Source organism: Neovison vison, chromosome 1 (assembly GCF_020171115.1).
Source record: "Neovison vison isolate M4711 chromosome 1, ASM_NN_V1, whole genome shotgun sequence".
Lineage (NCBI taxonomy): Eukaryota > Metazoa > Chordata > Mammalia > Carnivora > Mustelidae > Neogale > Neogale vison.
In genome coordinates this window covers 275,029,391-275,057,327 of record NC_058091.1, presented here as the reverse complement: position 1 = coordinate 275,057,327, position 27,937 = coordinate 275,029,391, and the positions used below count along the sequence as shown (strand labels likewise).

Below are 27,937 nucleotides of genomic sequence, written 5' to 3'. Positions count from 1 at the left end.
TTATCTCCCCGTTCCCTACACCCCTAATTAAGCTCTCTCCCCTTGATCTGCCTTTAAACAAACCCAGCTCTCTTGCACCTTATAACACACCTCCCCCAGCACACACACACCGACCCTGCCACACTGTCTCTCTCCTCCCCTTTGCACAGAAACTTCTCCAAAGACACACTGCCTCCTGCTTCCCTCCTTCATCATCAGACCACGGCCACCTGACCTTCTCCATCACTCCACGGAAGTAGCGCTCCCAAAAGCCCTCAACAGTCACCACAGCTGTCATTAAGCCAAAACTCACGGTTCCATGCTCATCCCATCTGACTTCTTTTTTTTTTTTTTTTTTTAAGATTTCATTTACTTATTTGACAGAGAGAGATCACAAATAGGCAGAGAGGCAGGCAGAAAGAGAAGGAAGCAGGCTCCCTACTGTGCAGAGAGCCCGACGCGGGACTCGATCCCAGGACCCTGAGATCATGACCTGAGCTGAAGGCAGCGGCTTAACCCACTGAGCCACCCAGGCGCCCCCCATCTGACTTCTTGGAGCATTGCCCATGGGCTCACTACACTTTCCTGAAACTCGTCCCTTGCTTTCCTTCCCTACACCCACCCTCCTGGGTCTTCTCCTGCCTCTCTCTTCCCTCCTTCTCTGCCTTGCCAAGCATGTCCTCCTCTGTGCAGTTCTACCCTGTGGGTATGCCTTAGGTCTCCCTGCTGGGCCACCTTCTCTCCTCTGTCTGTGTTCTGCTCCCCAGACAACCTGGCCCTCAGCCACAGCCTCGAAACCTAGGCCCCCAAGTGCCTACCGGACACCTGCTCTCTGTGTCTCAAAGGCATTTCAAGCTCCAACCGCCTAAAGCAGAACTTGCACTTTTTATGGCCCACCTCATCATCCTTCCCTTCCCACTCTGCCCCCATCCCTGTCGTCTCCAGGCTTCCCTTTCTCAGGGAAAGTCGCTGCCTGCTGGGCTGCCCAGAAACCTCACAGTTCATCCGGACACTCCCTTTGCCTTGCCCTCCATTCCAACACATTCCTATGACGATTTTACTTCTCGACAACCCTGGAATCTTCCAGCACTCTCCACCTCTGCTGCAACCAGCATTGCCCCATTATATTCTCCCTAAACGCCTGCCTGCGTTCCTAAGCTTAACTTGTCATCTAGCATGGGCACATACACACCCTACTCCACTCTCCACTGGGCATTCACACAAACCACATTAAAATGAAAAGCCATCCTATCCTTCTTGGGCCTACACTGTCAGTGGCTTCCTATCATGCTTAAGATGAAAACAAAGATTCCTTAATGTGGAATCTGTCGTGCCCACCTTCCACATTCCCCAATCTCCTTGCTCTCCCCCTATGGCCTGCTCCCAAGGCCTTTTTTCATCTCTCCTCTCAGCTGCACCTTCTGCCTCAGGCCCTTTGCACAGGTTCTTCCCTCTTCCCAGGAATACCCCCCCACCCCATCCTCACCTACACACAGTTCAGATTTCCTCACAAACGTCACTTTCTCAGGGGCTCCTTCCCTAACCCCCAGGAAAGCATAGATCCCTCCTTCCTGTTAAGTGCTTTCACAATAATGGCTAACATACATCTAGGCACAGCACTCTTGCTAGAAGCTTCTGAGCATTTCTGCTTAGACCTCAGTTATTCCTCATGACAAGCCTGTGAGGTAGATATTACAATTATTTCTATTTTACAGATGAAGAAGCCAAGGCACAGAGAAGTTATGTATGGAACTTATCCAAGTTTCCTTAGTTAACAAGAAGCAAAGGCAGGATTTGAACCCTAGCTGTGTGACTCCCACACGGTGTTTACTGTTCCATAAGAAAACTCTATTCTTTTCCTTTCTGCATGACCTCACTGTTTGTAACAAAGTGTTCGTATAACTTTTTAGCATGTGTCTCCCCCTTTAGACTTCAAACTCTACTGGGGTGGACACTACTTTATCCCAATAGTAGGTACTCAAAAAATATTTCACTAAATAGCGGAATGCAGATTACTCTCCTCCCTCTTCCTCACTTGCTGCTTTTAGTCACCAGGTCCTACCCCTGCTTCTTCTGGAGCAGTAGTTCCTCACTCTAGGAGGTTCAGTTATGTGCTTATCCACGTCCTAAAATCAGTGTGAAAACGTTATGCGTCTGTGCACATTCAAAATTTTCGGCAACAAAGTCTAGGTGGTTCTTGCTATCTTCAGTTTCTCAATGGGTCCGTGAAGTTAAAAAGAGCTGATTCAAATATTCCCCAGCCTACCTCATCCTCTCCCTGCCAGCCTCCCTTCAACAAGTACAACAGCCTCACATCTAGTTTGCTCTCCACAAATCCGTCCTCCACATTCTGGTGATAGCAATCTCTTAAAAATACAAACCCAGGTCACCCTCCTACATAAAACAAGTCAGAGATTATCTATCACCCTTGCAACAAAGTGCAAGCTCTGCTCGGCAGGAGAGGGTGCTGCAGGGCCTGTTTACTTCTCCATCCTCCCGTGTCCTTACTCATCCCCTCTTTCCCACAACCACAGCCCACCAGCACAGACTGGGTTCTATGTTTGGGCTTCCCAGCTTATAGCGGTGGTTTCTCCTCTCTGTGTACAGGCAGTGTCCTCTGTCTGGAATGCCAGTCCTCTCTTCTGCACCTAGAAATCCCTGTTCCATCTTTAAGCCTGAAATTAGACGTCTCTTTGGGGTTAGGCACCCCTCCTCCCGGCTCCCATAGGCTGTGTCTGTCCCCGACAGTGCACTCAAGACCTTGAACCATCGTTGTTTGGTTACCAAATCTCCTTGTGAGCTTTGAGGGTAGTCACCGTTTTTTATCCATCTTTTTATCCCTCCATTTCAGGTGAGCACTAGCCTGAAGTATAGTGCTCAAAAAACTATTTAGGCAATGAATGAATAATGACAAATAGTCATGGGTCCTAAAAACTCTGTGAAGTGAATAAATGGGTAACTGGAAGTTCGGGACTAGAGACATGCAGATTAAGATGTACAGAGATGAGCAAAACGCTATCGCAGACGTCACAGCGAACAGGGAAGACAAATGCCGGCGGTGAGCAAGTCTGGAGGGCTTAAGGAGTCATTCAGATCAAGGCCAGTAGGCGGGACTAGGTTTGACCACGCCCTCCCTGCCAATGGGAGGCCTCATTATCCTCTAAGCCTCCGCCCCTTTCACCCACCGGGGCGGAGCCGGCCACTCCAGGAAATAAGACTACATTTCCCGGTTCGCCGCGCGACGCGGGCGAAAGAGGAGCCGGAAGTGGGGCGCGCGAGGTCTAAGGGCACGAGGGAAGTGGCGGGCGGGGACTGAGGGGGGCGTGCAGGTGAGCGGACTGCCCGGTTTCGCCGGCATGGCCGAGGCCAGGAAACGCCGGGAGTTGCTTCCCCTGATCTACCAGCATCTGTTACAGGCGGGCTATGTGCGCGCGGCGCGGGAAGTGAAGGAGCAGAGTGGCCAGGTAAGCGTGCGCGGGCCGTGTGTCTGGGCCGCGTGCAACATTTGGAGAGCGACTGCCTGTGCCCCCTCCCCTAGCGGCCTGGCGGGCGCCTAGAGCCGGACCGTGCGGTGCTCTAGGAGGCGGCCGGGGCTAGTGAAGGAGCCACAGCCTCTGCCCTCGCTGCGGCTCCCTGTCCTTCTGGGCCTCAGTTTCTCCAGCTGTGCAGTGGGCGGGCCCCGATGTGAGATCCGACGCTCAGGGCTTTGTAATTCCCGCGCCCCTTACCTCCACCGCCTTCCCGGTAGTGGCGGTTTAAAGTTTCCGAAGTCTCGGGCCACGTGGCTCAGCGCGGCCCGGGAGGGCTAGAGGGTTGCTCAGAGTCTGAGGGGTGAATTGCGAGCAGACCCCGGGAAGGGTGAGGAGGACACAGAGCGCCGAGGAAAGGGGCTTGTGGCCCCTTACTTGAGGTGAAACTCTGGCCCTCATCCCACCGGTACTGAGTCAGACAGCTTTGGAATGCGAGCTTGTGATGGAGTCATTGCTTACTTCATTCATTTTTTTCAGCAATTCACTCTGGTACTTAGGGTGCTGTTGATAGAATGTTGAGCAAGGTCCCCCAGCCCTCCTAGGGTTTATAATCTAAATCTGGTAGGAGAGGTGGACATAAATCAAGAATCACAAAAGTAACACGTTAGGTGCCAAGAATGAGAGGTGTAGGGTGGTAAGACAGGGATGGCAAATTGCCAATGTCAGGGATATTCAGGACTGCTTTTGCCGGAATGTGGAAGTTGATTTGAGACCTGAGAGAAGGGAGGTGGATATTCCAGGCAGAGGTGCTAATGCCCTGTGGTGGGAGGGAACTTTTTGCATTTGTACTGGCCTCTGGAAAGTCCGCTGTGGCTGAAGTGTGAAGTGCAAGGTGACAGAGGGGGTAGGGAGCCGGCTAGAGCCCTGCTGTAGTTGGTTTGGTCTTCATCTGAAGATCAGTGGTAAGTCACTGGAGCTTTTTAAGCTGGTGGATATTGGCCTGATTAGTCTTGCCTTTGGCTGTGGTGTGGGCTCTGGTTCTGATGCTTGCTTCTGGGATCTCCCTAAAGAGTGATGGGCCAAGACTTTATCCAAGCTTTTCTCAACCCTCTTTGGACCTTGATTGCCTTTCTACTCCATGTAGATCACTTAACAGGTAAGTGGGGTAAGAGATAGTACCCATCTTCACTGGGGCATTTGTCTAGGCCAAAGTATCCTGAGCATACAATGTAGCTCAATGTAGCAGGAGCAGACAGATGACAAATATTTGAAAAAAAAAAAGTTAATGATACAGTGTGTTCAGTGATCATAGGTATTAACTATAAAACTAAGGCAGGCAAGGAGGATAAGGAATATCAGGGCTCAGTTATAAATAGGGTGATCAGGAAGCCCCACTGGGAAGGTGACATTTCACCTCTGAGAGGACAGAGACCTTAAGGAAGTGAGGGACTGAGCTATGTAGTTATCAGGAAAGAGCATTCCAGGCAGAAAGAATAGCAGCACTTTTGAGGGCCAGTAAGGAGACAAGTGTGCCTTGGGCAGAGCAGAGTGAAATTGACAATTGGAGTCTGTGTGTTACCAGCCCCTGTGCTGGACACTGACTAGAATATCTTGTTCAGGCCTGATAGCGTCCTGCTAGGGGGATTCTGCTCTTATCCCTGTGTTATAAAGAAGTAGCCCAGAGTCTGATGAGGTGAAGAGATTAGCTCAGCCAATTAGTGGAGGAGCTCTACCTGACTCTAGATGCAGCCTCTTGGCCATTCTGCCCGGATTCCTGATGCTTCCCTCACCTCACATTGCTCACTTGACCTCTCTGGGGCACTTGACACCCTGGGTTCTTGACATTTACAGAGTGGGCCATCTGGCCTTGGCTCCAGAGGGCTGGATTCCACCCGGTTCCCTCTGCTTCTACCAAGGACTGGCATCAGTCTCTTCCCAGCAGAGGAGTGGACCGCGGAAATGCCACAGGACACCTTGGATGTCTGGGCTGTGGTTTGTACTGCCCTGGGAACGTTGACCCACCTGGCCTTTCAGAGACTCTTGAAAGGCTGGGGGTGGAAAAAACTCTGTCTTGTGACCTCTAAGCTTGGAGAGTGCCTGGAAGGTTCGGGGCTGCTGGATAGATGCTAGCCTGGAACATTCTTACTCCAGTCTTTCAGAGGTACCTCTCGCTAACAACATTGTCTTAAGTTTTTAGCTGGAAGTACTTGCCCTCCTTGTCTCTGAAAGGTTTGAGTGGTACTGACTGGGGCAAGCAGACATACTTCCCAGCACAAAAGGTCTCCCATGAGGTCGTGGAGAGTTGGGCCCAAGGAGGACTCATACTGTGCTGGGAGTTAATTGCTGCTTTCTCTTTACTTCTCTGCAGAAAAGTTTCCTGACTCAGCCTGTAACCCTTATGGACATCTATACTCACTGGCAACAGTAAGTCTGACGGGGTGGAAGAGTGGATTAGGGACACCCCAAGCCATCAGCTTGAAATAAGCTAGGTTTCTAATCTGATCTGCAGTCTGTCTACATGGCCCACTGTGGACACTGGCTTTGCCTCTGAGAAGCCAGGTCACAGCTATGGGTGTCTGACAGTGAGAGAGGACATTGAGAGCTGTGTTCAGTGCTTCCAAGGACCACAGCTTCTCAGCAGCTTGTTACTCATTCAGTCACCAAACATTTATGGAGTACCTACCTCTCGCTAACAACATTGTCTTAAGTTTTTAGCTGGAAGTACTTGCCCTCCTTGTCTCTGAAAGGTTTGAGTGGTACTGACTGGGGCAAGCAGACATACTTCCCAGCACAAAAGGTCCCATGAGGACCTACCTGCTAAATGCCAGGTCCCGTTCTAAGTATGGAGATAACTGTTGTGAGTGAGACAGACATGGTTCCTTCTTTCCTGGAGCTGACACTGGAATCATGTAGGCCTCAAAGAATGAAACAAATAAATATAAAATTAAAATGGCAGTAACAATTATGAAAAAGGACCTGGTGCCAAGACCCCATAAACAGGTTAACTGGGCCTCATTTAGGGGTCTCAGGGAGGTTTCCCTGTGATGACCTTTGGTGTAAGGGCTGCAGAGAGTGGGGGAGGGAATGAGGCAGTAGGTCTGGAGAGGCAGGTAGAGTGGGCCTGGCAGAAGGAACTGCCTGGGCTGAGGCCTGTGGCTGCAGCCACAGGGCAGAGGAGGCTGGATGGCTCTCAGAGTTGACCCATGCAAGGCCTCATCGTCCGTGGTGAGAAGTTGCGTCTCCGGCCGGTGTGTTTGCCCCAAGAGCAGTGGGGGCTGTGAAAGTGTGCAGTGGAGAGTGGTGAGATAACTCTGCAGGACGGCATGGCTGGTTGGGCTGTAGACACCATCATCCAGGCAAGAGCTGATGGGGCTTGAGACAGGAATAACAGAGCGGGTGTAGAGTCAGACAGTCAGTTCCAGGAATATTAGGGGATGAGACCGAGCGCTATGGATGGTCTGGAGGGGTGGGCTCGTTGACTCCCTGGTGCCTGGCCTGTGCACTTGCATGGAGCAAGAAGCAAGCCCAGTTTGGAGGGAGAGGAAGGACATGTTGCATGTGAAATGTCTGTGAAACATGCAGAAACAGGAAAGGCGAGGGGTAATCCAAAGGCATATCAACAGAGGAATGGTTTGAGAGAGAGGGAAGGGGTAATCATCCTTTCTGTGAACTGGCCTGACCACAGTCATCCAGGGGAGTGAAGGACCTGCAGTCATGTCCCATGTTGAATGAATAGAAAATACTGAACTGTCCAGGATGGACAAGAGATGGCAAAGGGGCAGGTGATAGGTATGCACATCTCTGAGGACAAAGGAAGTGGGCTGTTGTCTGGGGTCCTGAGAGACTGAAGTGCGACCCAGAGGTACTGCTTTAGGGAGACAAGCTTCAGCTTCTGAATACTTGGTCATCAGAGCTTGGTCATCAGAGCTATCCAGAAATGAGGTAGGCTACCTGTCATCAGAGGTGTGTAAGCAAGGGCGAGAATGATGTGGAAGAGATCCCAGCTTCCAGTGGAGAGCTAAGGTCTGTGAAGACCCTGTCAGCTCTCGGTTCTCAGCTACCCTCTGCTGTAAGGTAAGGTCAGAGTGCAGTTCCCTCCCTGCACTTCCTCTCCCTTACCCCCTTCGGCGTGTGCAGGTGTCTGGCACTTCCCTAGAGAACCGCTTCAGTGAACCTGTTGTCACTGGTCCCTTCTGTGGGTGAGGGGTACTGAATGAGGACCTTACACCCACCAGAGGCAGCCTAGTCTAATGGTTCTCAGCAGAGTTCAAACCCAAGAACTAGCTGTATGACCTTGGGCAAACTTGGCTTCCTCGAGTCTATGTCTTCATCTGTAAAATACAATAATAGTAAGTAAGGTGCCAAACCTGACCATTGGAGGTTTATCCTCCCCCATGCCCAGTATTTATTGAGTGGCAGCTACTATGAACCAGAACTGTTCTTAATATACCTGGGACAAACTAGAGAAGAATCCCCACCCTTATGAAACTTACATTCTGTTGGGGCGAGAGGAGCAGAATGAATTGATAAGTATAAGTGAAACCTGTATTTCAGGGGAGTCCCAACAAGTGGCCTTCCTGGGAACAGGGGACCACAAACTGTGACAGCACAGCTAGCCCAGCTGGAGAACACAGGGCACAGACAGTGACACTGTCGGGATGGGAGGGTGAGGTCAAAGGAGTTGGTCCTTGTACACTGCAGGGGCTCAGCCATCTGGGTGCATGTCCTGCCCATGCCCCAGACTTCCAAAATTCCTCCTCTCTGACCCTGAGTAAGTCAGTTGTTCCTCTTTTTTAGCTGTAAGCTGACGTGCCGAAGATACATAGTGAGCCAGCAGAGGTTCCTTCCGGCACCCCCTCCCCGCCCCAGGGTTTGATGATGTAGCTGGGGAGTCAGGCAGGAAGTCAGGAGAATAGCAGGAGGGAGAAAAGTGCTCTGAAGAAAACGAAACAGGATGGCAGGGCAGAGACTGGTGGGGGCGGGCCTTTGAGGAGTCTATATTGGCGCTGAGGCCTGAAGCACAGGAAGGAGCTGAGCAGGGTCTTCCAGAAAGAGGGCAGTGCTGGTGCTGCAAGTTCTGGAGGAGTCGGGGGGTCTGGATGGTCCTAGGAACAGCCTACAGGTGCTGGCCCATCACACTCAGTGATGGTTGGCCATTGTTATGTAATGTTATTGACCTTTCCTGGTTATTTTGAAGACTAATAGTTTATGAAATGTGTAAAAATGCAGAATACAAGTGTATTACACCATGTTCTGAAACCCTCCGTGCACATTTCCTTGGGGAGCAGGGGGGTGGTGGGGCGGGGGCATGTCTTTCTTTTCAAATCTCCTGGAAGTGCCCTTGCCACCTGGTTGGTACAGCCAGTCACTTGGTCCTGCAGAACCTCAGAGGTTGGCCAGAAGCGGAAGGCGGAGGAGGATGCAGCGCTGCAGGCTAAGAAAACCCGAGTGTCAGACCCCATTAGCAGCTCGGAGAGCTCGGAAGAGGAGGAGGAGGAGGAGGCAGAAGCTGAAGCCGCCAAAGCCAGTAAGCACCCTGCCCACTGGGAGAGCTCCGGCCGGTGTGTTTGTAGGGGCTCAGCCCAGGGCCCTGCAGTTTCGGGGGGCAGGCATTTGAATATTGGGTTATTCTGGGGAGAGAGCCCACCTCCAGCTTCCCCTCCAATGAGCCCTGGGAAGACCAGGACCTTTTAGAGAGAAGATTGGAAGCATCTCACATACCTCTTGCAGTATTTAGTTGAGCCCTTTCTCGTGCCAAACATTGTGTCCCGGATACCGGGAATCCAGTGGTGAACAAAAACTGAGCTGGGCCCTTACAGTCTCATTTGAGGTACAACAGCTACATTGTTGCAAGCCCCCCCCCCCCCCGGGTGATTCTGATGAAGATGGAAAGAAGCCCACATTTGTAGAAGAGCTGCTAGAAGGATCTCAGAGGGCAGCTGACAGGCATCCCTTCTGTTTGGCCTATGGGCTGCCAGGGGAGGGGCTGTGCTTCCTGTCATTCTGAAAGAGTACAAGGTAGCACAGGGAGGCTCTCCTGGGCACTCTGGTCTCAGAGCTTTCACAGGGTGACCCGGTGAGGCCTGCCCAGCCCCTTCTCCCCAAGTCCTCAGGACGGTTCGTGCTTTAACCAACATAGCTGAACTCCACAGAGGAATCGTCCTTTTTCTCTGCAAGGTTATTGGGTTTTGCTTACAAAGAAGGTAATTTCTTGATTTTAGGTATATTTTCCGATTGTAAAAGAAATCCAGGATTCACTGTGGACTGTTCGTTATAGGATTTATGAAAATGGTTAAAAAGACGGGGAAAAAATTACCCATACTCTACCGCCTACAATTTGGCAAATTATTCTTCCATTTATTTTTCCTGAGCATGTTTTAAAAAATATTCAAGATCGTATTGAATATATCTTATATCTTTCTTAATCTTCTAAAATTATAAATGCAGAACAGGTTCACTTTGAATCATACAAAAGCATGTGGAAGAAAAATGAGTGGTTTTCTGATCTCCTATCCTGGTTCCCTTCTCCCCCATATGTATCCTAGCGGGTGGCTTTCCAGCTGTCCCCTTTGCATCTGAGCCTACAGAGAGCTGTCCGTATGTGCATACATCCATAGCTCCGTGCTGTGAAACACAAAAACTGGTCAATTTCATACCGACTTATATCTGATATTAATGAATTTTTATTTAGTGAGTCTTATTTAGTGATATTTTATTAATTTTCCTGTGATAACGGAATCGTAATCGAGTCCCTTTGAGAGAAGCATATGGAAATATTTGTGGGCAGCGTGGTACATGTCTGGCATTCTCTTCAGAATCATACTTGATGGGGAAGGGTGCCAGAGAGGCTGGTTGACATCACATTGGCCACAAGTTGGTAATGGTTGGTACTGTGTGGTTCTCTCTACTTCCTCTCCACTTACAAATGCATCTAAAATTAAAAAGAGAGGGAGATGGAGTTAAATGTCAGGAAGGGAGTTAGACCATGTCGTTTATCTCCGCAGTGTCCTCTGGCATTCACAGCATGCTCTAGAAATCTTGTCCTGTCTGAGCTCTAGGGAGACAGCCCCCTGGTGTAAGAGCACCAGGAATCTCTAAGTCTTAACATCTGACCAGTTCCTGGGCCCATGTTCAGCTGCCTTTCCACTAGAAACCCTTGAAATCCTGAGCAGCTTTCTGTGTGGCCCAAGGAAGGGTGGGCTGACCACCGTCCCTGTCCTGCTGAGTGACCCGGGCTATAGCGTGGTCGCCTGCGGGGCTGGCCCACCCTGAAGTGGGGCCTTGCCGTCGAGGTAGTATGCAGCACGCGTGTGAGCCAGCCCTTTGCTCTGGGGGCTCCAGTGTCTCATGCCAGCCAGGGCTCCCTGGGGGACGCAGATCTGTGGCTTTCATGTCCCCCTGCCCTCTTGCTCCTTCTGGCTGTGGCTCCTGCACCCCAGAGCTCTTTCCCACAAGTCTGGGCTCAGCCTCAGGTCCTCGTGCCAGCACCAGGCAGCCATACCAGTTGAACCATCCGGTGAGCTGAGACCTGTTGTCTGTTCTCAGTGAGAAAAAGCTCACCTGGCTCAGCCCGAGGGTGTTTCTGTCTTGCAGCCCCAAGACCAGCGGCTACCAACTCCTCAGCGGCGGGGCCGGTTTTGCCTTCGGGTGCAAAGGAGAAAGCCAAGGTGAGTAGGACCACCTCTGAAGCTGTGGCCTGTGGGAGTGAAGTGCCCTACAGGGGACAGTCCCCTGTGTCAGGGAAAGATAGGGTTGTGGATAACAGTCTGACTTGGATTCAGATGTCAGCCTTTATCACTAGTCGTGTGACCCTAGCACATCCCTTCACCTCTCTGGGCCTCAGTTTCCTTTCCTGTAAGGTGGAAACATTGCACACTGCTCCGGGCCCATGGGCACAGCATGCACCTGTAACAGCTTCTTTCCCCGTCATATCTGCAGTCGCCTGTTCAGCCAACAACTCGTGACCCATCCAGTTATTTTCCGGGCACCGTGGAAGGCAGTGGGGGGCACCACAGTGAATGAGACGCCTGTGGTTCTGAAAGCACGAAGCTCATTTTCTAGACTGAAACCACTCAGAGTGGAAGACCATGCGCTGGTAGTGGAGGAGGCAGCGTTAGAGAACTGAGGACGCGTCCCCGACTGCCGGGTGCACTCTCAGCCATGCCAAGTAGTGCTAGGAACCACAGCAGACCACTCAGTACCGCTTAGCAAGTAATTCCGGTGTCCCAGGAACTGCCACTGGGCATTCTCCAAGCCTCCATGAGGGCGGGTACCACTGTCAGCCCCACCTTAGAGATGAAGTAAGGGACGGAGAGAGGGAATTTGCCCAAAGTCGCATGGCTGGGAAGAGGTCTGTGCTCGTCATTCACCAGGCTGTACCCAGCGTGTCTGTCACCCCGTCCTTTGTAGGCGAAGACCAAGAAAGCCAGCAAGATGGTGAACTCCACACCACATCCGGCCTCTGGAAAGGCAGTGGCCCACCTTCTGTCTGGGAGGTCCCCCAGGAAGTCAGCAGAGCCCTCGGCAAATACCGTTCTGGTTTCAGAAACTGAAGAGGAGGGTGGCGTCCCAGCCCTTGGAACCACAGCCAAGCCTGGTGAGTGGTGCTGACCTCTAGACAACTAGCCCCCTGAGTTTGGGCTGGGGAAGCAGGCCCCGGGCACTGCTTTATCAGGCTGTGGGACCTTCTGGAATTTAAAGGTGTGTCTCCTTGGCAGTAAGGGCTCCACACCTCGATGAGGGAGGGTCTACTACAGGGACAGGTCAGGCTTTGCCAAGGGAGTTGGAGCAGCCCTGGGTGGTGATGGAGCATTTTCTGGTTTACTGTTCTCAGGTGGGTCTGGGGCCCACTGTAGAGGCTGAGACTCAAGTGAGAGTCTGGATTTGCCTAAGTCTCATGTCCAATAGGCATTTGCCTGCCTGCCTCAGTGTGATGATGGCAGGAGATCTCCGAGCCATCAGACGCTGGTGTGTGTGTAGTAGGACCTGGTCTCTGACCCTTCCCAGGGCCACAGTGTGTGGGAACACGGGGAGATAGGTGGCCCGCGCCTCAGCTGTGGGGCTTCAGGATAGGTGGGGCTGAAGCTCCGCACGCAAGAAGCGAGCACAGGGCCCCTGCCTCTCATTGGCTGACGTGGCAGAGCGCTGGCGAGGGGAGGGCAGTCTGGAAGGGCAGTTCCTCAGTCCTCTCCCTCTTCCTCCCTCAGGATTGGCCTCAGCCAACCAGGTTGACAGCTCCAGCGAGGAGACCTCCAGCTCGAGCGATGAGACCTACGTGGAGGTAATTGCCACTGTCCTCAGGAGCTGCTGTCTAACCTCTAACCCTCCCAGCAGCCTGGCCGGAGCTTCACACACCAGTGGGGCCAAATCAGTTCTAGTGTTTCTGATCTCCTATCCTGGTTCCCTTCTCCCCCATATGTATCCTAGCGGGTGGCTTTCCAGCTGTCCCCTTTGCATCTGAGCCTACAGAGAGCTGTCCGTATGTGCATACATCCATAGCTCCGTGCTGTGAAACACAAAAACTGGTCAATTTCATACTGACTTATATCTGATATTAATGATATCAGGGAGCTGGATGTACTGGGAGCTGGAAAGGCCGAGGCCTGGGGAGGGGAGCCAGGTGCTGCTTGTCATACGTTGGGCATGAGAGAGGTCTCAGATTGGCAGGGAGAGACGCCAACCTGTCTGAGACAAGGGAGGCTTCCTGGGAGAGGTGGCACTGGAGCAGGGCCTTGATGCATAGGGGACTCACCAGGAAGGGATGTGGGGGAGGAAAAAGAGTGTTTCAGCAGGAATAGCTGCACGAGCCAAGGGCCAGGGTAGGAGGGCGGCCATCAGGTGGTATGGTCAGGTGAGTTGGGTGAGGGGTTCTGGGCCCGCTGGTGAATGCCAGGCCTAGGTGTGTGGTCAGTGATGGTCAGGTGTTGGTCTATGGCGTTAACCCCTCTTGTAGCTGTGACCAGGAAGTCACTCTTGATGGGGCATCCACACCTTGGGGATATAGGGGTAGGCAGGAGAGACATGGAGAGTACATGGAGGCATCCTGGGAAGTTTGACTACAGTGTCACAGGTCGCTAGGGGAAACGTAGAGAGCCGCGAGGGGCAGCAACAAGGCTGTGACACTGTGGATGAGGTGCAAGGGACAGAAGAGGGGTCAGAGTAGGCGGGGCCACAGTCCGCTGCCAGGCCAGGAGGATGGGCAGGAGGAGGTTGGCTTGTACTCTGGGCTCTATGAGAAGCCATTGCAAGGTTTCAGGAGTGGAGGTAAGATGGTCTGATTTATGTTGGAGGGAGGTTGCTGGTTGTGGCCTGGGTTGGAGGACAGGGCAGAGGGAAAGCAGCAAGACTGTTGAAGCAGCTGGTGAGCTTGTGAGGCTGATGGCAGGCCCCAGGGCGCCTATTAGAAAGGGCGTGTGGAGGGAGAACCAGCAGGATTTTGGGCGGGGCGAGTTGGTTTGGTGCCCAGAGTACTTCTCCCTTGTCTCCCGCCTCACCCAGAGAAGGTGGAGACCTTCCTCCTGTCTACTCCAGGCCTGGCCGAAGGCCGCTCCCCACATCCCATTGCCACCTGGATACAGCCATCAGGGCTCCTCAGGCTCCCATCCCTCCCAGCCCTGCCACGGGAAAGGGGACCACTTCTGGCCCTGGAAAGCCAGCAGCCAGACTCACAGCTTTGGTAGGCCAGAGGCCATGGCAACTTGAGGAGATGGCTGCCCCAGGAACCCAAGGTCAGGTGAACTCTGTTGACGGAGGTGGAGGTAGGGTACTGCCTGCCTTGAAAATGTCAGGGTTTTAGAAGTATAAGAAAGCCCATAGTGGAAAGAAACGTGCCCCAGGAAGCGACTGGCAAGACCAGAGTTCAAATCCTAGCCTCCTGGCCCTTGGGATGGCCACCATGATCAGATCCTGTAGTTGAAGGGGTGACGGGGTAAGCCTCTCGGTGGAGAGAGACTGCCCCTCTGGGCTGGGTGGACTGTGCATGCCAGGCAGCAGGGAAGCATAGTGTTAGAGGGTTCTGCCCCCAAGGCCACACAGTCATGGTGCTAGTCATGATTTTGCCCTTCATTTTGATCTTGAATGACTTAACCTTCCTGAGCTTCTTGTCCTTTTCTGGAACGTGAGTGTAAAGATGGCGTCTGTCTCAGGGAGTTGAGAATGGGAGGATACAAGGAAAGATCTTGATAAACCATAGAGCCTCTCCTACCCCTCAGAGGCAAAGAGGAGTAATTCCTCCCTAATTGCGTTTTCTTGTTCCAGATGAAACCTTCAGTAAAACCACCCCAGGTCAAAGCCTCACCAGTGCCTGCCAAGGACTCTCTCGGAAGAGGAGCAGCCCCAACACCTGGGAAAGCAGGGGATGTGACCCCCCAAGTCAGAGGAGGTGCCCTGACCCCATCCAAGGCCAAGGTGCCAGAAGAGGACTCCGAGAGCAGCGAAGAGGAGTCTGAGAGTGAGGAGGGCGCCCCTGCAGAGCCGCCCTGTCAGGTGAGGCCTGGGGCGGACTACCCCTCGGCATCCCGGGCCCCCTGCAGCCAGAGACTCTTCCATGGCCCCCAGAGGCTGGCCAGACGGCTGCATGACCAGCCCCTCCACCAAATGAGCCTCACCTTGGTGTTTGGGGGGCAGGAGGTGGGGGTGTGAAAATTGAGGGGCAAGGACAGTTGGGCTTGCTTCATCCATCCGTGGAAATTGCACGTCTTGCCCGAGTGGCAGCTTAGAAGGGCTGCTTCCCAGGGGGTGGTCCTAAACCCCGCTCTATCAGTAACTCCGCTTTACCTCAGTTTCCCTGTCTAATGAATGGATGTGGCCAGCTGGTCTTGTTGTGAAGGGATTTAAGTTTTAATCGCTTGGTCATCTGGTTTTTCTGGCCAAATCATGGTTTGTTAGCTAACAGGAATCCTTTTAACTTCCATCTGCTGGCATCCCCTCCCCTGGGTAGGTGGACATGGGCTCCTGGATCGTCTGAGGGAAAGCAGGGGGTGCTGGGAGGCTGATGGGGTTGGAGAGCCAGGAGGAGGAAGCATCAGACAGTGGTGAGAAAAGGCCCCGCAACCCTTGGCTGGCCAGGTGAGGCCCAGGAGGGGAGGTCCCGGTCCCCACGCAGGTCTGGGGAGATGTAGTAAATAAGGTTCACTTAGCTGGGTGTTTAAGAGGAGGGTGAGGTGGGCTGTGCTGTAGGAATGGCAATTAAAATAGAGTCCTCAGGGAAAGCCTTACAGAGACTTTGAGGACCTGAAGCAGGGCTGGGGCAGGGGCATGCACATGGACATTTAGACAGAAGTCATTCTGGTGGGGAGCACAGCACGTGCCAAGGCCCTGAGGCAGCAATGGGAGTGAGAATTGTTACACACAGGGTGCAGCAGTGGGCCAGGCCATACCTGGTGCCTGTGCTTCTCCCGCTGATGGAGGAGTCCAGCCGAGGGCAGCTCTGACCCCTGTGTGGGCATCCGGGAAGACTGCCGAAGGAACTGGTGTCTGTCTCGGACCCAGAGGAGGAGGCAGTGGTGGCCAAGTGGGACGGGCAGGGCTGGGAAGGCCCCAGAAGTGAGAGTGAAGCTAATAAGGCCAGCCCTGAGCACCAGTCAAGGTAGAGAGTGAGGAGAGTAGTGGCGGCGTCTTCTGAGCCCCAGCTAAGGCCTCCACTTTGTCCTGAGGTCCCCACCAGCGGGTGAGGAGGAGAGGAACAAACCACCCCTTCTCTTTTACTAGGCGAAGGCCTCAGACACAGTTGTTCAGGTCAGAGCTGCGTCGGGTCCTGTCAAGGGGACCTCTGGGAAAGGGGCCGCCCCAGCACCCCCTGGGAAGGCAGGTCCTGCAGCTGCACAGGCCACGGCCGGGAAGCCAGAGGAGGACTCAGACAGCAGCAGTGAGGAGGAGTCTGACAGCGAGGAGGAAGCACCGGCTGCCAAGACCCCACTTCAGGTGAGGCCTGGGAGGGGAGGGTCCATGCAGCCCGAGCCCCTCCCCTGAAGGCCCTCTGAGGACTTGCTCTGCCATCTGCAAGAGCCCTAGACATGCTCAGAGCCCCACCCCAGCTCACCTCAGGTTTGTGTGGCGTCCTCTGCCCTGTCTGGTCTCTTGTTTCTCCTCATGTCCACTCTCTGGACTCCCTTCCCTGATTCCATTTGTCTCCCTCCAGGCGAAGTCTTCAGGGAAGACCCCCCAGGTCAAAGGTGCCTCAGCTTCTGCCAAGGAGTCCCCTAGGAAAGCGGCCCCTGCATTGCCCCCTGGCAAGGCAGGGCCTGTAGCCGCCCAGGTGGGGAAGGGGAAGGGGGAAGACGCAGAGAGTAGCACTGAGGAGTCTGACAGCGAGGAGGAGGCCCCAGCAGCTGTGCCCCCAGCCAAGAGTCCTGCTCAGGTGAGGAGACAGGTGCCGCGCTCGGAGAGCCCATCCGTTGGCTTGTCCCCTGCTCCTTGCCTGGGGCCCTGCGCCCTGCATTTGCCTTCCTCTCCTCCTGTCTCCCCTCACACACAGTCCCCTGTGGGCCCCTGCCCTGATCTCGTCTTTTGTTACTCCCAGGCAAAACCTTTGGGGCAAAACTCCCAATTCAGAGCTGCCTCGGGTCCTGTCAAGGGGCCCCCTCAGAAGGTGGGGCCGTCAGCCACCCCAGTAGGGAAACAGGAGGAGGACTCAGAGAGCAGCAGCGAGGAGGAATCAGACAGCGAGGCAGAGGCGCCGGCCCAGGTGAGGCGCCTGCCTATAAGGCTCTTCTCTCCCACTCAGGGCCAAGAGCCATCTTCCCCAGACCACATACACACACACTGACTCTGCTTGCCCTTTCGGTCTGTGTCTTTGCACATAGCCATGCTGTCTGCCCCCTCCCCTGATCATGTGTGTCTCACTACAGGCAAAATCCTCTGGGAAGATCCAGGTCAGACCTGCCTCAGGTCCTGCCAAGGGGCCCCCTCAGAAGGCAGGGTCTGTGACCACCCAGGGCAAGGCCAAGGTGTCCAAGGATGACTCGGAGAGCAGTGAGGAGTCCGACAGTGATGAGAAGGTGCCTGCAGCCCCGGCTCCAGCCCAGGTGGGGCTCAGGAGAGGCCTCGGTGCAGCCCGACCACCCCCACCAGTCAGCTCCCCAGGGAGCAGAGGGGAAGGATGGCAGCGGGGCTCCACCCCAGAGCAGATGGGGCCTCCGAATTCAGGCTCCTTCTCTAGCTTCTGACTTCTGCTTCCTCTCAGGCAAAACCAGCTATGAAAACACCCCAGATCAAGGCCTCCCCAAAGAAGGGCACCCCCATTACCCCAACAACTGCCAAGGTCCCCCCAGTGCGAGTGGGCACGCCAGCTCCTTGGAAGGTGGGAGCAGCAACTTCTCCAGCCTGTGCCTCATCCCCAGCTATGGCCAGGGGCGTCCAGGGGCCAGAGGACTCTTCAAGCAGCGAGGAGTCCGACAGTGCGGAGGACCTCGCTCCTGCCCCAGCCGTGGGACAGGTGAGGCCAAGTTTATTCAGCTGACTCAGGGCCAGTGCTCACGTGGCCCCTGGGGCACCTGTGACCCGCTGCTGTCCCCTGTCATTCCAGGCAAAGCCTGTGGGGAAAGGTGTCACCGTGAAAACTGCCTCTACACCCACCAAAGGGCCCTCAGGCCAAGGGACTGCCGCAGCACCCCCTGGGAAGGCAGGGCTCACAGTGGCCCCAGTCAAAGTCAAAGCTGAGCTGCCGGAAGACTCCTCGGAGAGCAGTGAGGAGGACTCCGACAGTGAGGAGGCGACCAAAGCTCCCGCCCAGGTGAGGTCAAGGAAGAGCCAGGCCATTCCACCCACACCAGAACCTGGGGCTGAGGAGAGGCTTTTCTGGGCTGTTCTTGTCCCCACCCCCGCCCCCTGTGTGTGCAGAAACCTCAAGGGCAGCCTCAGCCCAGCCTCCTTCCCCACTTTTCACTCTGTCTCCTGCACCTGTCAGGCAACAGGGTCTTGCCCGTGGCCTTTTGAGCTCCTGTTGAGAGTCCTTATGCCTTCCACAGGCTCTGTTGAGCAGCCCATCTGCCAGACACTGTCCTGTCTCCCTCCGGGAGTGCCCAGTGTAGGTGGGGGCATGGACGTGTGCCCAGGTTACTCCAGCATGGTGTGCCAAGGTTGAGAGTAGAGCTTGTACGTGGGCTAACAGCATGGCAGGTGATGGCATCTAGGGGTTTCCAGGAAGGAGGGCCTCCCGAGGAAGTGGCATTGGGAACTGTGGACTGAAAGAGCCGACCGGGTGAAGCAGAGTGTCCTAGGCAAAGAAACTAGCCTGTATGAAGGCCCAGAGGGTGGGAGGGCACTTGGCCTGAGTGAACTGCCCAAGCAGAGCATTTGGTGGGATCCCTGAGGGAGCAGGTCGGGCAGGGGCAGACGGCAGGGGGTTTGGAGCCAGACTGCCTGGGTTCAGGTCCTAGCAACATGCCCTAGCAAGTGAGGAATCCACGCAGGACCTTGGTTTTACTCATCTGCAAATTGGAAATCTGCCTTTGCAGGATTGAGAAGGTAATGGGGTCTCACCTGCACACCCAGCAGGGGGCCTGCGCACTGCAGGCTCGTTCATCGGCCCTGGGAGGGGGCCAGGCTGATGGGGAGCAGACTCAGGAGTCTCTCCCAGCCTGGAAAAGAGAAGTTGGGGAAAGTGAAGATCACTCATGCCCTGTTCTCACTCACCATCTTATTATTTGTAATTGTCGCTCTTTAGTCATTTCTTTTTTTTCCCTATATCAAAGCACACATTTTCTATAATTTTTGTTCGTTTGTTTGTTTCCCTCTCCCTTTTGCTTTGTGGAACGCAGGTTCCTGTGATTCCGCTAGGGAGGTTTTGACCTGTGTACAGGCCCTGTTGGAGTCCGAGCCCAACAGCTCCTATCCAGTTTGTAAGCTACAGACACGTCCCAGTGCCTGGAAAGTTTCGCTGTGCTCATTGCTTCAGTGTCTGAGCCTCCCACCAGTACCATTAGACGGGTGTTTGCTCGCTTTGGTTTCTGGAGGAGGAAATTAGAGCTTAGAAGAGTTAGTTGCTGGCCTGCTTCAGCCCAGCCAGGGAGGGTCCAAGCTGGGCCTAGGCCCCAGCGTGCCTGCCTCAAAAGCCTTTGACTTTCATACATCCTTCTGCTGCATCTTGGCCCAGACTTTTCCAACCACAGACATGATTATGTTCTGGGGCCTTACTTTCTTCCATTGCACAAAATAAAACGGCTAATCCCTTTCTAGGGGCCCAACTTTATAGCCTGACGCCCTGTCAGAAGATGGTGCCTTACCCCTAGCTTCAGGAGGCCTGCCTTGCCTCTGCGGAGACAGGCAGCTCTGCTAGGAGTCTTGTCTGAAGGATAAGGATAATCAAGCCTCTGTTGCGGGGTTCTGGTGGGGATGAACTGAGAATCCTTGTATGGCTTCCCTCGCAGAATGCCATCTGTGCACCCCAAGTGCGTCCTGCACGCTCAGTACTGCTGGGGTCAAGTGAGTCACACAGTCTCTGGTCTGCTCAGAGACCCTAGCCAGCTCAAAGGAAGCTGTCCATGTGAGAGCTGAGGTTCAGAACAAAGTAACAAAGAGAGGAGTGGTTCTGGAAAACCAGATGTGTCAGAGACAGAAAAGGAGGTGATTCGCCATTGAAATGCCGTAGGAAGAGAGCCCTTGTGTGAAAGGGGTGGGAGAAATGGCCAGCTGGCCTGTGATGATTGGCTGAATAAGTGAGAGGATGCCTTTAGGGCCTGACCTTGTGTTGTATGTTAACTGTACATCTTTTTCTTCTTTTCTTTTCTTTTTTTTAAGATTTTATTTATTTATTCATCAGCACAAGTGGGGGGAGCAGCAGACAGAGGGAGAAGCGGGCTTCTCTACTAAGCAAGGAGCCTGATGCAGGACTCGATCCCAGGACCCTGGGATCCTGACCTGAAGTGAAGGCAGACACTTAACCAACTAAGTCACGCAGGCGTCCTTGTTGATACTACATCTTTCGACATTACATTTGCTTACCTGTTTTCTTGGCTTTTGTAGATTCCTTGGGATTTTCTATATACAAAGTATGTTGTCTGTGAACAAGGGCAATTTTACTTTTTCCTCTTCAGTCTAGACAGCGTGTATTTCTTTTTCTTGCCTTACTGCACTGGCTAGACCCTCAGGTACAATGTTGAATAGCAATGGTGGGACCAGCCAGCCTGGCCTTGTTTCTCATTTAGGGTATAGCATTCAGTGTTTTCACTGGTTAGTATGATTTTAGCTTTTTAGCTCCAAGTTTTTCAGAGATGCCTTTTATCAGGATGAGGAAGTTCTTTTTTCTTTTCTTTTTAAGATTTTATTTTTTAGTACATTCTACACCCAACGTGGGGCTTAAACTCACAACCACAAGATCGAGAGTCCCATGCTCCACTGACTGAGCCAGCCAGGTGCCCCCAAGGAAGTTCTTTTCTGCTCTTAGTTTGTTGAGTTTTTATTATGAGGTTTGGAGTTGAATTTTTGTCAAATGCTTTTCTTCTCTTGAAGTGATCTTACTGTTTTGTTTTGTTTTGTTTTGTTTTGTTTTGTTTTTCCCGTCTGTTAATGTAATATATAAATGTGATTTTTAGGTATTAAATCAACCCTTCGTTCTTGCGATAAATCCCACTGGGACATGCTGTCTGCTCCTTTTTTGTTGTTGGATTTGGTTTGCTACAGTTTTTGCGTCTGTATCTGTCAGGAATATTAGTCTGTAGATTTTGTGTGATGTGTTGGCCTGGGTTTGGTATCCGGGTGACACTGGCCTCGTGAAATGGGTTTGGTAGTATTCTCTCCTTTGTTTCCTGAGGGTTTATGTTGGATTGGTATTACTTCTTCCTTAGTAGCATTCACCAGGAAGGATACGTGGGCCTGGATTTTTTGTGTGTGGAAGATTTTTTAATTATTAAGTCAATATCAAAAACTATTATGGGTCTATTCAGGGTTTTTTTTATTTTGCTTCTTGAGTCATAGTTCGTACTGTATTAACACTTGTGAGGTCACCTTAGTGCTGGTGTCTGTTTTCTTAAGTGAATGTAAAAGACCTTGCTCCTCTCTGGATGACTTTTCTGTGCTGATGAGCACCTTGACCTTTGCCAGACACAGTCTGTGCTTGAGAGGGCTTTCTTTCTTGAAGTACTGATTCTTAGTTTCACTTGGTCTCGTGTGGATGCGGAAGTCACTGATCAGATGACATCTCTGAATGAGTCAGGGGCCTAGAGACACTTAGATTCCTCATTCTACCTCACATTAGCCCAGTTTGCTTTCACAGTCCTGTCTGCAATCTAACCATCAAAGGTTTTACTCTTTGTTGCCCTCATCTTTCTAGGTCTGTGTTTGCTTGGATACCCCGAGAGAGTTTGGGGGGATCCCTTGGATATCAGTTAAGATTAGGTTAAACTGAAGAAAACCTCAGACAGCCATGATTTTCTATCTTCTTCTGCCATCTTGAGTACCTGGCTCCTGCCTCATATGCTATTATGGCTGCTAGAGCTCCAGCTGTTACCTCAGCATTTCTTCCAGCTGGAAGGTAGAAGACCATGTTTTCGGGGTGCTGGGTGGCTCAGTGGGTTAAGGCCTCTGCTTTTGGCTAGGGTCGTGATCCCAGAGTCCTGGGATCGAGCCCCACATCGGGCTGTCTGCTCAGCAGAGGGCCTGCTTCCTCCTTTCTCTCTCTGCCTGCCTCTCCGCCTACTTGTGATATCTCTCTCTCTGTCAAATAAGTAAATAAAATCTTAAAAAAAAAAAAAAGAAGAAGACCACGTTTTCAACTGTGTAAGAAGTTGAATTGTATACTTGACTTCTATTCTGTTAGTCAGAAGTTAAACTCGCGGCCACCTAGCTGAAAAGGGAGCCTGGAAAAGTACATCTGCTCTGGGTAGGCTTGTGCTTAGCTAACACTAAGAAAAGTGCTCACAATAACGAGTTTATGTGCCAGGAACCATGCTAAACATTGTGACTCTCCCACTTAATCCTCATGATAACCTTGTGGGTGGGCATTGTTGTTAGCCCCATTTTACAGAGGAGGAAGCTGAGGCCACATAGGTTAGTGATTTGCCCAGGTTCGCACAGCTATTAAATGGAGGAGCAAGAATCCAAAGTCCAGCATCTGACTCCAGAATCAGAGTTCTTGGTTAACTGCATCTCATCTTCTTCCTTCTGTAATTCTCATTTCTCTTTCCAGATGAAGGCCTCTATGAAAACTCCTCAGAACAAAGCCAACCCAGCTCCCACCAGAGCAGCTTCAGCCAAAGGGGCAGCATCAGCTCTAGGAAAAGGGGTCATGGCAGCTGCTCAAGCCAAGCAGGAGTCCCCAGCCAAGGCAAGTGGGTCCAGAAGCCCAGGAGGCGCCAGAGGTGGGGTGGAAAGGAGGACCACGCAGTTGGCTCAGCCTAGCCAGGGCTCTGCACAGGCGGGACAGACTTCTGCACAGTCACACCGTGAGTGGTTACTAAATGGAGCTGTGCTGTCTGCTTCCTTCCCTAATGCCGTTACCTTCTCACGATGCAGGTAAAGCCACCAGCGAGAACTCCCCAGAGCAATGCTGTCTCAGGCAGGAGCCAGGGGTCCATGCCAGCTGTGGGAAAGGCAGTGGCCACAGCAGCCCCGGCACAGCCAGGGCCAGTCAAGAGCCCACAGGAGGAGGACTCCGAGAGCAGCGAGGAGGAGTCGGACAGTGATGGAGAGGTCCCCACTCAGGTGAGGCCCGGGGAGAGTAGAGAGCAGCTCTTGCAGTTCCTTTGGCTCTTTCCCCTAATTGTTTCTCTCACTCCTGGTGAAGCCTGCAGGGAAGAGCCCCCAGGTCAGAACTGCCTCAGCCCCCAGCAAGGAGCTCTCCAGGAAAGGGGCTGCAACGGCCCCTCCCAAGAAGACAGGAGCCATAGCCACCCAGGCAGGGAAGCCGGAGGAGGACTCGGAAAGCAGCAGTGAGGAGGAGTCTGACAGCGAGGAGGAGGCGCCAGCCCAGGTGAGGCCTAACGAGGAAGCCGCTGCAACACCAGGCCTCTGAGCTGCCACCGCCCTCTCCACACTCAGGACTTGGGTTCAGGGCCAGGTGAGGAAAGAAGACCAGATGAAAGCCATGACTCCCGGACCCTTACCCCAGCAGCCGTCCTCTGTGTCTCTTTAGGCAAAACCTGCTATAAAGCACCCCCAAACCAAGGCCTCCCTGATGAAAGGTGTCCCGGGCACTCCTGTATCCACTGAGGCCTCCGTAGCCCGAGACACGCCAGCCCCACAGAAGGCGAGACCAGCAATTCCTGCCAAGGTAAATGAGCTTGAGAATACCAGGATGTCACAGGGTATCTTGAGGCTTGGGCTGTGATGCAAGTACCAGGAGGCACCAGGGAGCTAGAGGAGTCCCCTCCCTTACCTGGGATACCAGGGAAAGTTTAGCCGGATGAAGCCTGGGGAGTGGGGAGAGGGAGGGAATGAGGAACCGACTTTGCTGTGGATGGTTTCCCTTCTGTCTGTGCAGAAGGCAGCAGGAGTAGCCTCGTCCTGCCAAAGTTCAGGGAAACAGACTCCAGGACAGAGAGGGCTCGTGCGTGTGATGGCCTCGTAGCCGACATTGAGTGTTGGTGTCCAAAGAGGCAGTAGAAGGTGGTGGCAGACAGGGCAAACTGGAGAGCTCTGGTCCCAACTAGAAAGATGGTCCCTGTCAACTGCAGCAGCCGATTATGACCTTGTGGAAATGTACCTCTGTGTGGCCACATCTCTGTTTCTTAAGGGAAGCTGGAAATCCCTGTGCCAGGCCGAGCTCCTCCTCTCTTAGGTTTCTGGGTTTGTTTGGTTTTTTTTTTTTTTTTCAGGAGGTAAACAAGCACCAAGAAGTCTGTTAAATGCTTCTAGCACTGACCACTGTCTTCAGTGCATCAGACCAACTACGAACACTCTTTCTCACTGGCAGAGATAAAGGGATGAAAGGTGTTGGCCCTGCCCTCACGGGGCCTATAGTCAGTGGGGCAAGATGAAGTAGCTGGATTATTGGAGAGTATTCTGGTAGTGCTCTGTCCAATGGAGCTGGGAGAACAGGTGTTTAGCAGCTAGAAGAGATGATTGAGCAGAGCTTAAAGGAAGACCAGGGGTTCACCAGACAAAAAAGTAGAGCCAGGCACTCCAGGGCAGGGGTTTGCCAAGGGGAGGCAATGTGAAGCCAGGCGGGATCCACCAGGGCCAGCCGTCCTGTAGGCAGTAGTCACTTCTAGTTGCTTGCCATGTCTGTGGGGGCCTAAGTGCCAGACTGAGACACAAGGGTCCCAGGCCTGTTCAAACACGGCAGTATTTTGGTTTGTTTTTAAAGTTTTAAGTGTGCTCCTGAATCAGGACATCCTAATTTGGGAGAGAAAACCTAATTCCAAGAGCTTAAAGGGGATTGGTTACCTCACAGAGCACAAGGCTTTGGGGGAAAGCTGCTCCAGAGGTGGTTCCTTCAGCTCGGGCTCATGGGTGACCCAGATTTCTTCCATCTTCCACTTGCTGTCATGGCAGGGCCGCAGCGTCCCCAGAAGAGCTAGGACGTCCACTAGCTGACCTCCCTTCCCCTCACCCCCTTGTCCAGATCTAAGACATGGGCTTCCCCTGCTCAGTGATGAGGGGCCTATGGTTCTATGATTGGCTGGGAGAGGGGGCCACCAGCCCTAGGAGAGCAGAGTTGGGTTTCTGATAGTGAGGAAGGCATGGGGCACAGCTGTTGCTGTGTGCGGTGTTGTCGACCCATTTAAAAAGGAGATGATACAATTCAGGATCTCGTAGCTGCTCTTGAGAAACCGGACTCGGACAGTGTAGGTGGCTCTGCCGCTTTGCCTGGCTGGACTGAGTAGCGAAGGGGGTGGGGGACTCTGGCCCCTGCCCTGGGCTCCCCTGAGCTGGTCACCACTGGTGCCTGCTGCTCCGTGCTCTCCTCCTCTGGCCCCCCGACTGTGGCTCCTGCCCAGCCAGCCCCTCTCCTTAATGCCTGGTCTGGCAGGAGGGGGTGAGCCTCGGGACACTTCTGGCTGGCTCCTGCTTTTTTTTTTTTACCTGGGGGTGTTACAGACAGATAGAACGTGCTGGGACCACTGGCTCACCTCTGCAACCTTGTCCTGGACTGCTGTCTCCTCTCCTCTGGACACCTGGCCAGTAGCACTCCAGTCCTCAGGTCTTAGTGGGGTCTGACTCCTACGTCCCTTTCAAGTTCAGAGTCAGCCTTGGAGGGGGCATCGGCAGAGTGCAGGCCTGGGTTTCCAGGGGCCTCGGGGCATGCCAAGCTAGCCGCTATCCTCCCGTGCATGTAGTAGGGGGGCCATGCTGCCACCCGTGGACGGCCAGCATATGGGAAAGTCCTTGCTCCCTGGCCGGGGTTTCCCCACCCCAGTCCCTCAGTTGCATTCCCCATTGGCTAACACCCCCTCTCCCCTGCCTGCGTGCTTGTTCCCCCAGAAGGAGGGCATCTCCAAAGCTGCCAGAAGCAAGCCCCTGGCACCAGTAGCCCCAGAGAAGAACACAGAGGAGTCCTCGGAGAGCAGTGACGAGGAGTTGCCATCCAGCCAGGTAGGCCCTTCTTCGCTTTGGACACCACAGACTCAGGGTAGCAGGCGCCGGGGGTGGGGGGAGAGTGAGGGCAGACCTTTGCCATTTAAACAGCACCTCACAGTCTCCTGGTTGATCGGTTCATCTTCACGGTGACCCCGGGAGGTAGGCCGCAGAACGTCATTGAACATCCAGGCTTCAGAGCCAAACCGGGCTGGCTTTCCTAGCTGCCAGTTCCATGACCCCGGGCACACCCTCCCCGTTTGAGGCCGAGGTGTCTGCCCTGGCAGCAGGCAGGGTGGCAGACCTCCCTTCGGCGTCCATCACAGCGTGCTGCCTGATGGGGCATGCCGGTTCCAGGAGGGCCCATGCTGTGGCCCACTGGAGGCATCGGGACTCAGAGCCCAATGAGGTGAAATCCATTCCCCACATTCTCATGATCTGTAAGAAGCCAGGGCAGGGGCGATGCTGGCCCCCTGCTCCCCGTATATCCCTGCTTGCTCCTTGGAATCAAAAGCCTTCACCATGGGGCTTGTTGGAAACCGATGGGCACATCTGGGATCTCACTCCGGTGCCCGTGGTGCACGTTCACATTCTCTGCTGCACCCGCCAGCTTCCCCAGACTCACCCCCAAAGGTTGGGACCAGGCCCACTTTGTCTCCCCAGCTTGCTGAGTCCAGGCCTCTGTGTAAGCCCAGCCCTCCCAGAAGATGGCAGTGCCCTGTCCTTTAGCCCCAGCTGCCTGGACGCCTCCACCAGGTCCCCTCAGGGTCCCTGGAGTCCTACAGTTACCAGACCCTCTCCTCAACCACTCCCTCGTACACCTGCCGTACCATGTGCTGATTGGCCCACCAGGGAGGTCAGATGCCACGTGCCACCCCCAGTGACAGGGTGCTCGCTCCGTTCCCTGCTCTGTAGCACAGGTGACAGGAATCCTGATGAACAGCTACACCTGCCATTACCGGTCACTTTCTGGGGGCCAAACTCCATCCTCCGTTATCCTGCTCAGTCCCCACCGCAGCCTTCTGAGAGTAGTCCTTTTATTACTGTTTGAAGGAGGAAGGAGTGAGGCTCAGAGAAGTTGAGTGACCTACCCCGGTGTCCCATGGCCAGAACAAGTGGACAGACCTGGCGTTTGAATCCAGGCCGTCCATACTATGCCCATGGCCTGGCACTGCGTGCGCTGGCCTTTCACCAGAGAAAGAGCAGGGCCATCAGGCCTTGCTGTCCGGCAGTCCCAGCGCCCTTAGGAGGCCACCTCCTTCTCTGAGCAGATCGGGACAGCTGGGAGGGAGGGGGCTGCTGCGCCCTGCAATGCGGGGGCCCACACAATTAAAATGAACATCATGCTTAAGCTCAACCATTTAATTGGTGTGTTAGTCCTGAAGGTTCTGGAGTCCCTGTTAAAAAAGAAGCAGGAAAAAAGTTGGCATTTCATGTGTTTCCCTCGGAGGATTCAGGGCAGACGGCACAGCCTGAGGAAGCTGCAGCCTCTCCTCCCTGCCAGGGGCTGCTTAGCTCCTTCATCCCCAGCTCGCAGAGCATGATTAGTCTCACTATTATGCATTTGTCAGGACTTCTCCATTTACACGTTTCCCTCTATTTTTGTTACTGTCCGGTCTGGAGAAAAGGGATCAGTGTCCATGGAGGGCAGAGCCTCAGGCTGGGAGGCGGGCTATTGTGGCTCCATTCCCAGGCTCCCTCACTGTGCCCAGTCTCCCCACCTGCACGGATGGACCCCAGCCTTTTTTGCTGAGAGAGACCTCAGAGGGGATGGTCTGTGGCTCCGCCCTCTTGGGCTGGCATAATGAACCCCAGGCCAGGGTCTGTGCTAGGGTATGTACCATATTAAAAAGACCTGAGCTCTTCCCTCAACATTTTGGATCAGTCTGAGATAAAGACCGTAAAAACTGAATTAGAGTGTTAAGTCAGAGCCTCAGCATGGTTGGTCCCAGAAGGAGTTCCTGTCTGGTGCTCCAGGACTTCCAGTGTAGCTCTGGCAGAGTTTGCTGGTCACCCTGGGTGAGGCCGCTTGCCCT

General features: G+C 53.6%; 1 protein-coding gene across 9 annotated transcripts in view; it reads left to right on the top strand.

Moving 5' to 3' along the window:
• Positions 1-3,284: 3,284 nt before the first annotated feature.
• TCOF1 (treacle ribosome biogenesis factor 1) overlaps positions 3,285-27,937 on the top strand; it is a 37,421-nt gene continuing 12,768 nt past the window's right edge. For 7 of the 9 annotated variants that reach the window (XM_044231452.1, XM_044231442.1, XM_044231415.1 and 4 more), the window contains exons 1-18: positions 3,285-3,443; positions 5,818-5,873; positions 8,831-8,976; positions 11,043-11,116; positions 11,859-12,045; positions 12,656-12,729; positions 14,706-14,933; positions 16,158-16,370; positions 16,588-16,806; positions 16,969-17,133; positions 17,297-17,473; positions 17,632-17,883; positions 17,974-18,180; positions 22,573-22,710; positions 22,899-23,087; positions 23,170-23,355; positions 23,518-23,655; positions 25,809-25,919. In XM_044231452.1, coding sequence (XP_044087387.1) covers positions 3,336-3,443; positions 5,818-5,873; positions 8,831-8,976; positions 11,043-11,116; positions 11,859-12,045; positions 12,656-12,729; positions 14,706-14,933; positions 16,158-16,370; positions 16,588-16,806; positions 16,969-17,133; positions 17,297-17,473; positions 17,632-17,883; positions 17,974-18,180; positions 22,573-22,710; positions 22,899-23,087; positions 23,170-23,355; positions 23,518-23,655; positions 25,809-25,919 — 2,868 coding nt within the window. In that variant the 5' untranslated portion in view covers positions 3,285-3,335. The remainder of the gene's footprint in view (positions 3,444-5,817; positions 5,874-8,830; positions 8,977-11,042; positions 11,117-11,858; positions 12,046-12,655; positions 12,730-14,705; positions 14,934-16,157; positions 16,371-16,587; positions 16,807-16,968; positions 17,134-17,296; positions 17,474-17,631; positions 17,884-17,973; positions 18,181-22,572; positions 22,711-22,898; positions 23,088-23,169; positions 23,356-23,517; positions 23,656-25,808; positions 25,920-27,937) is intronic. The other 2 variants (XM_044231433.1, XM_044231460.1) reach the window with 2 other exon arrangements.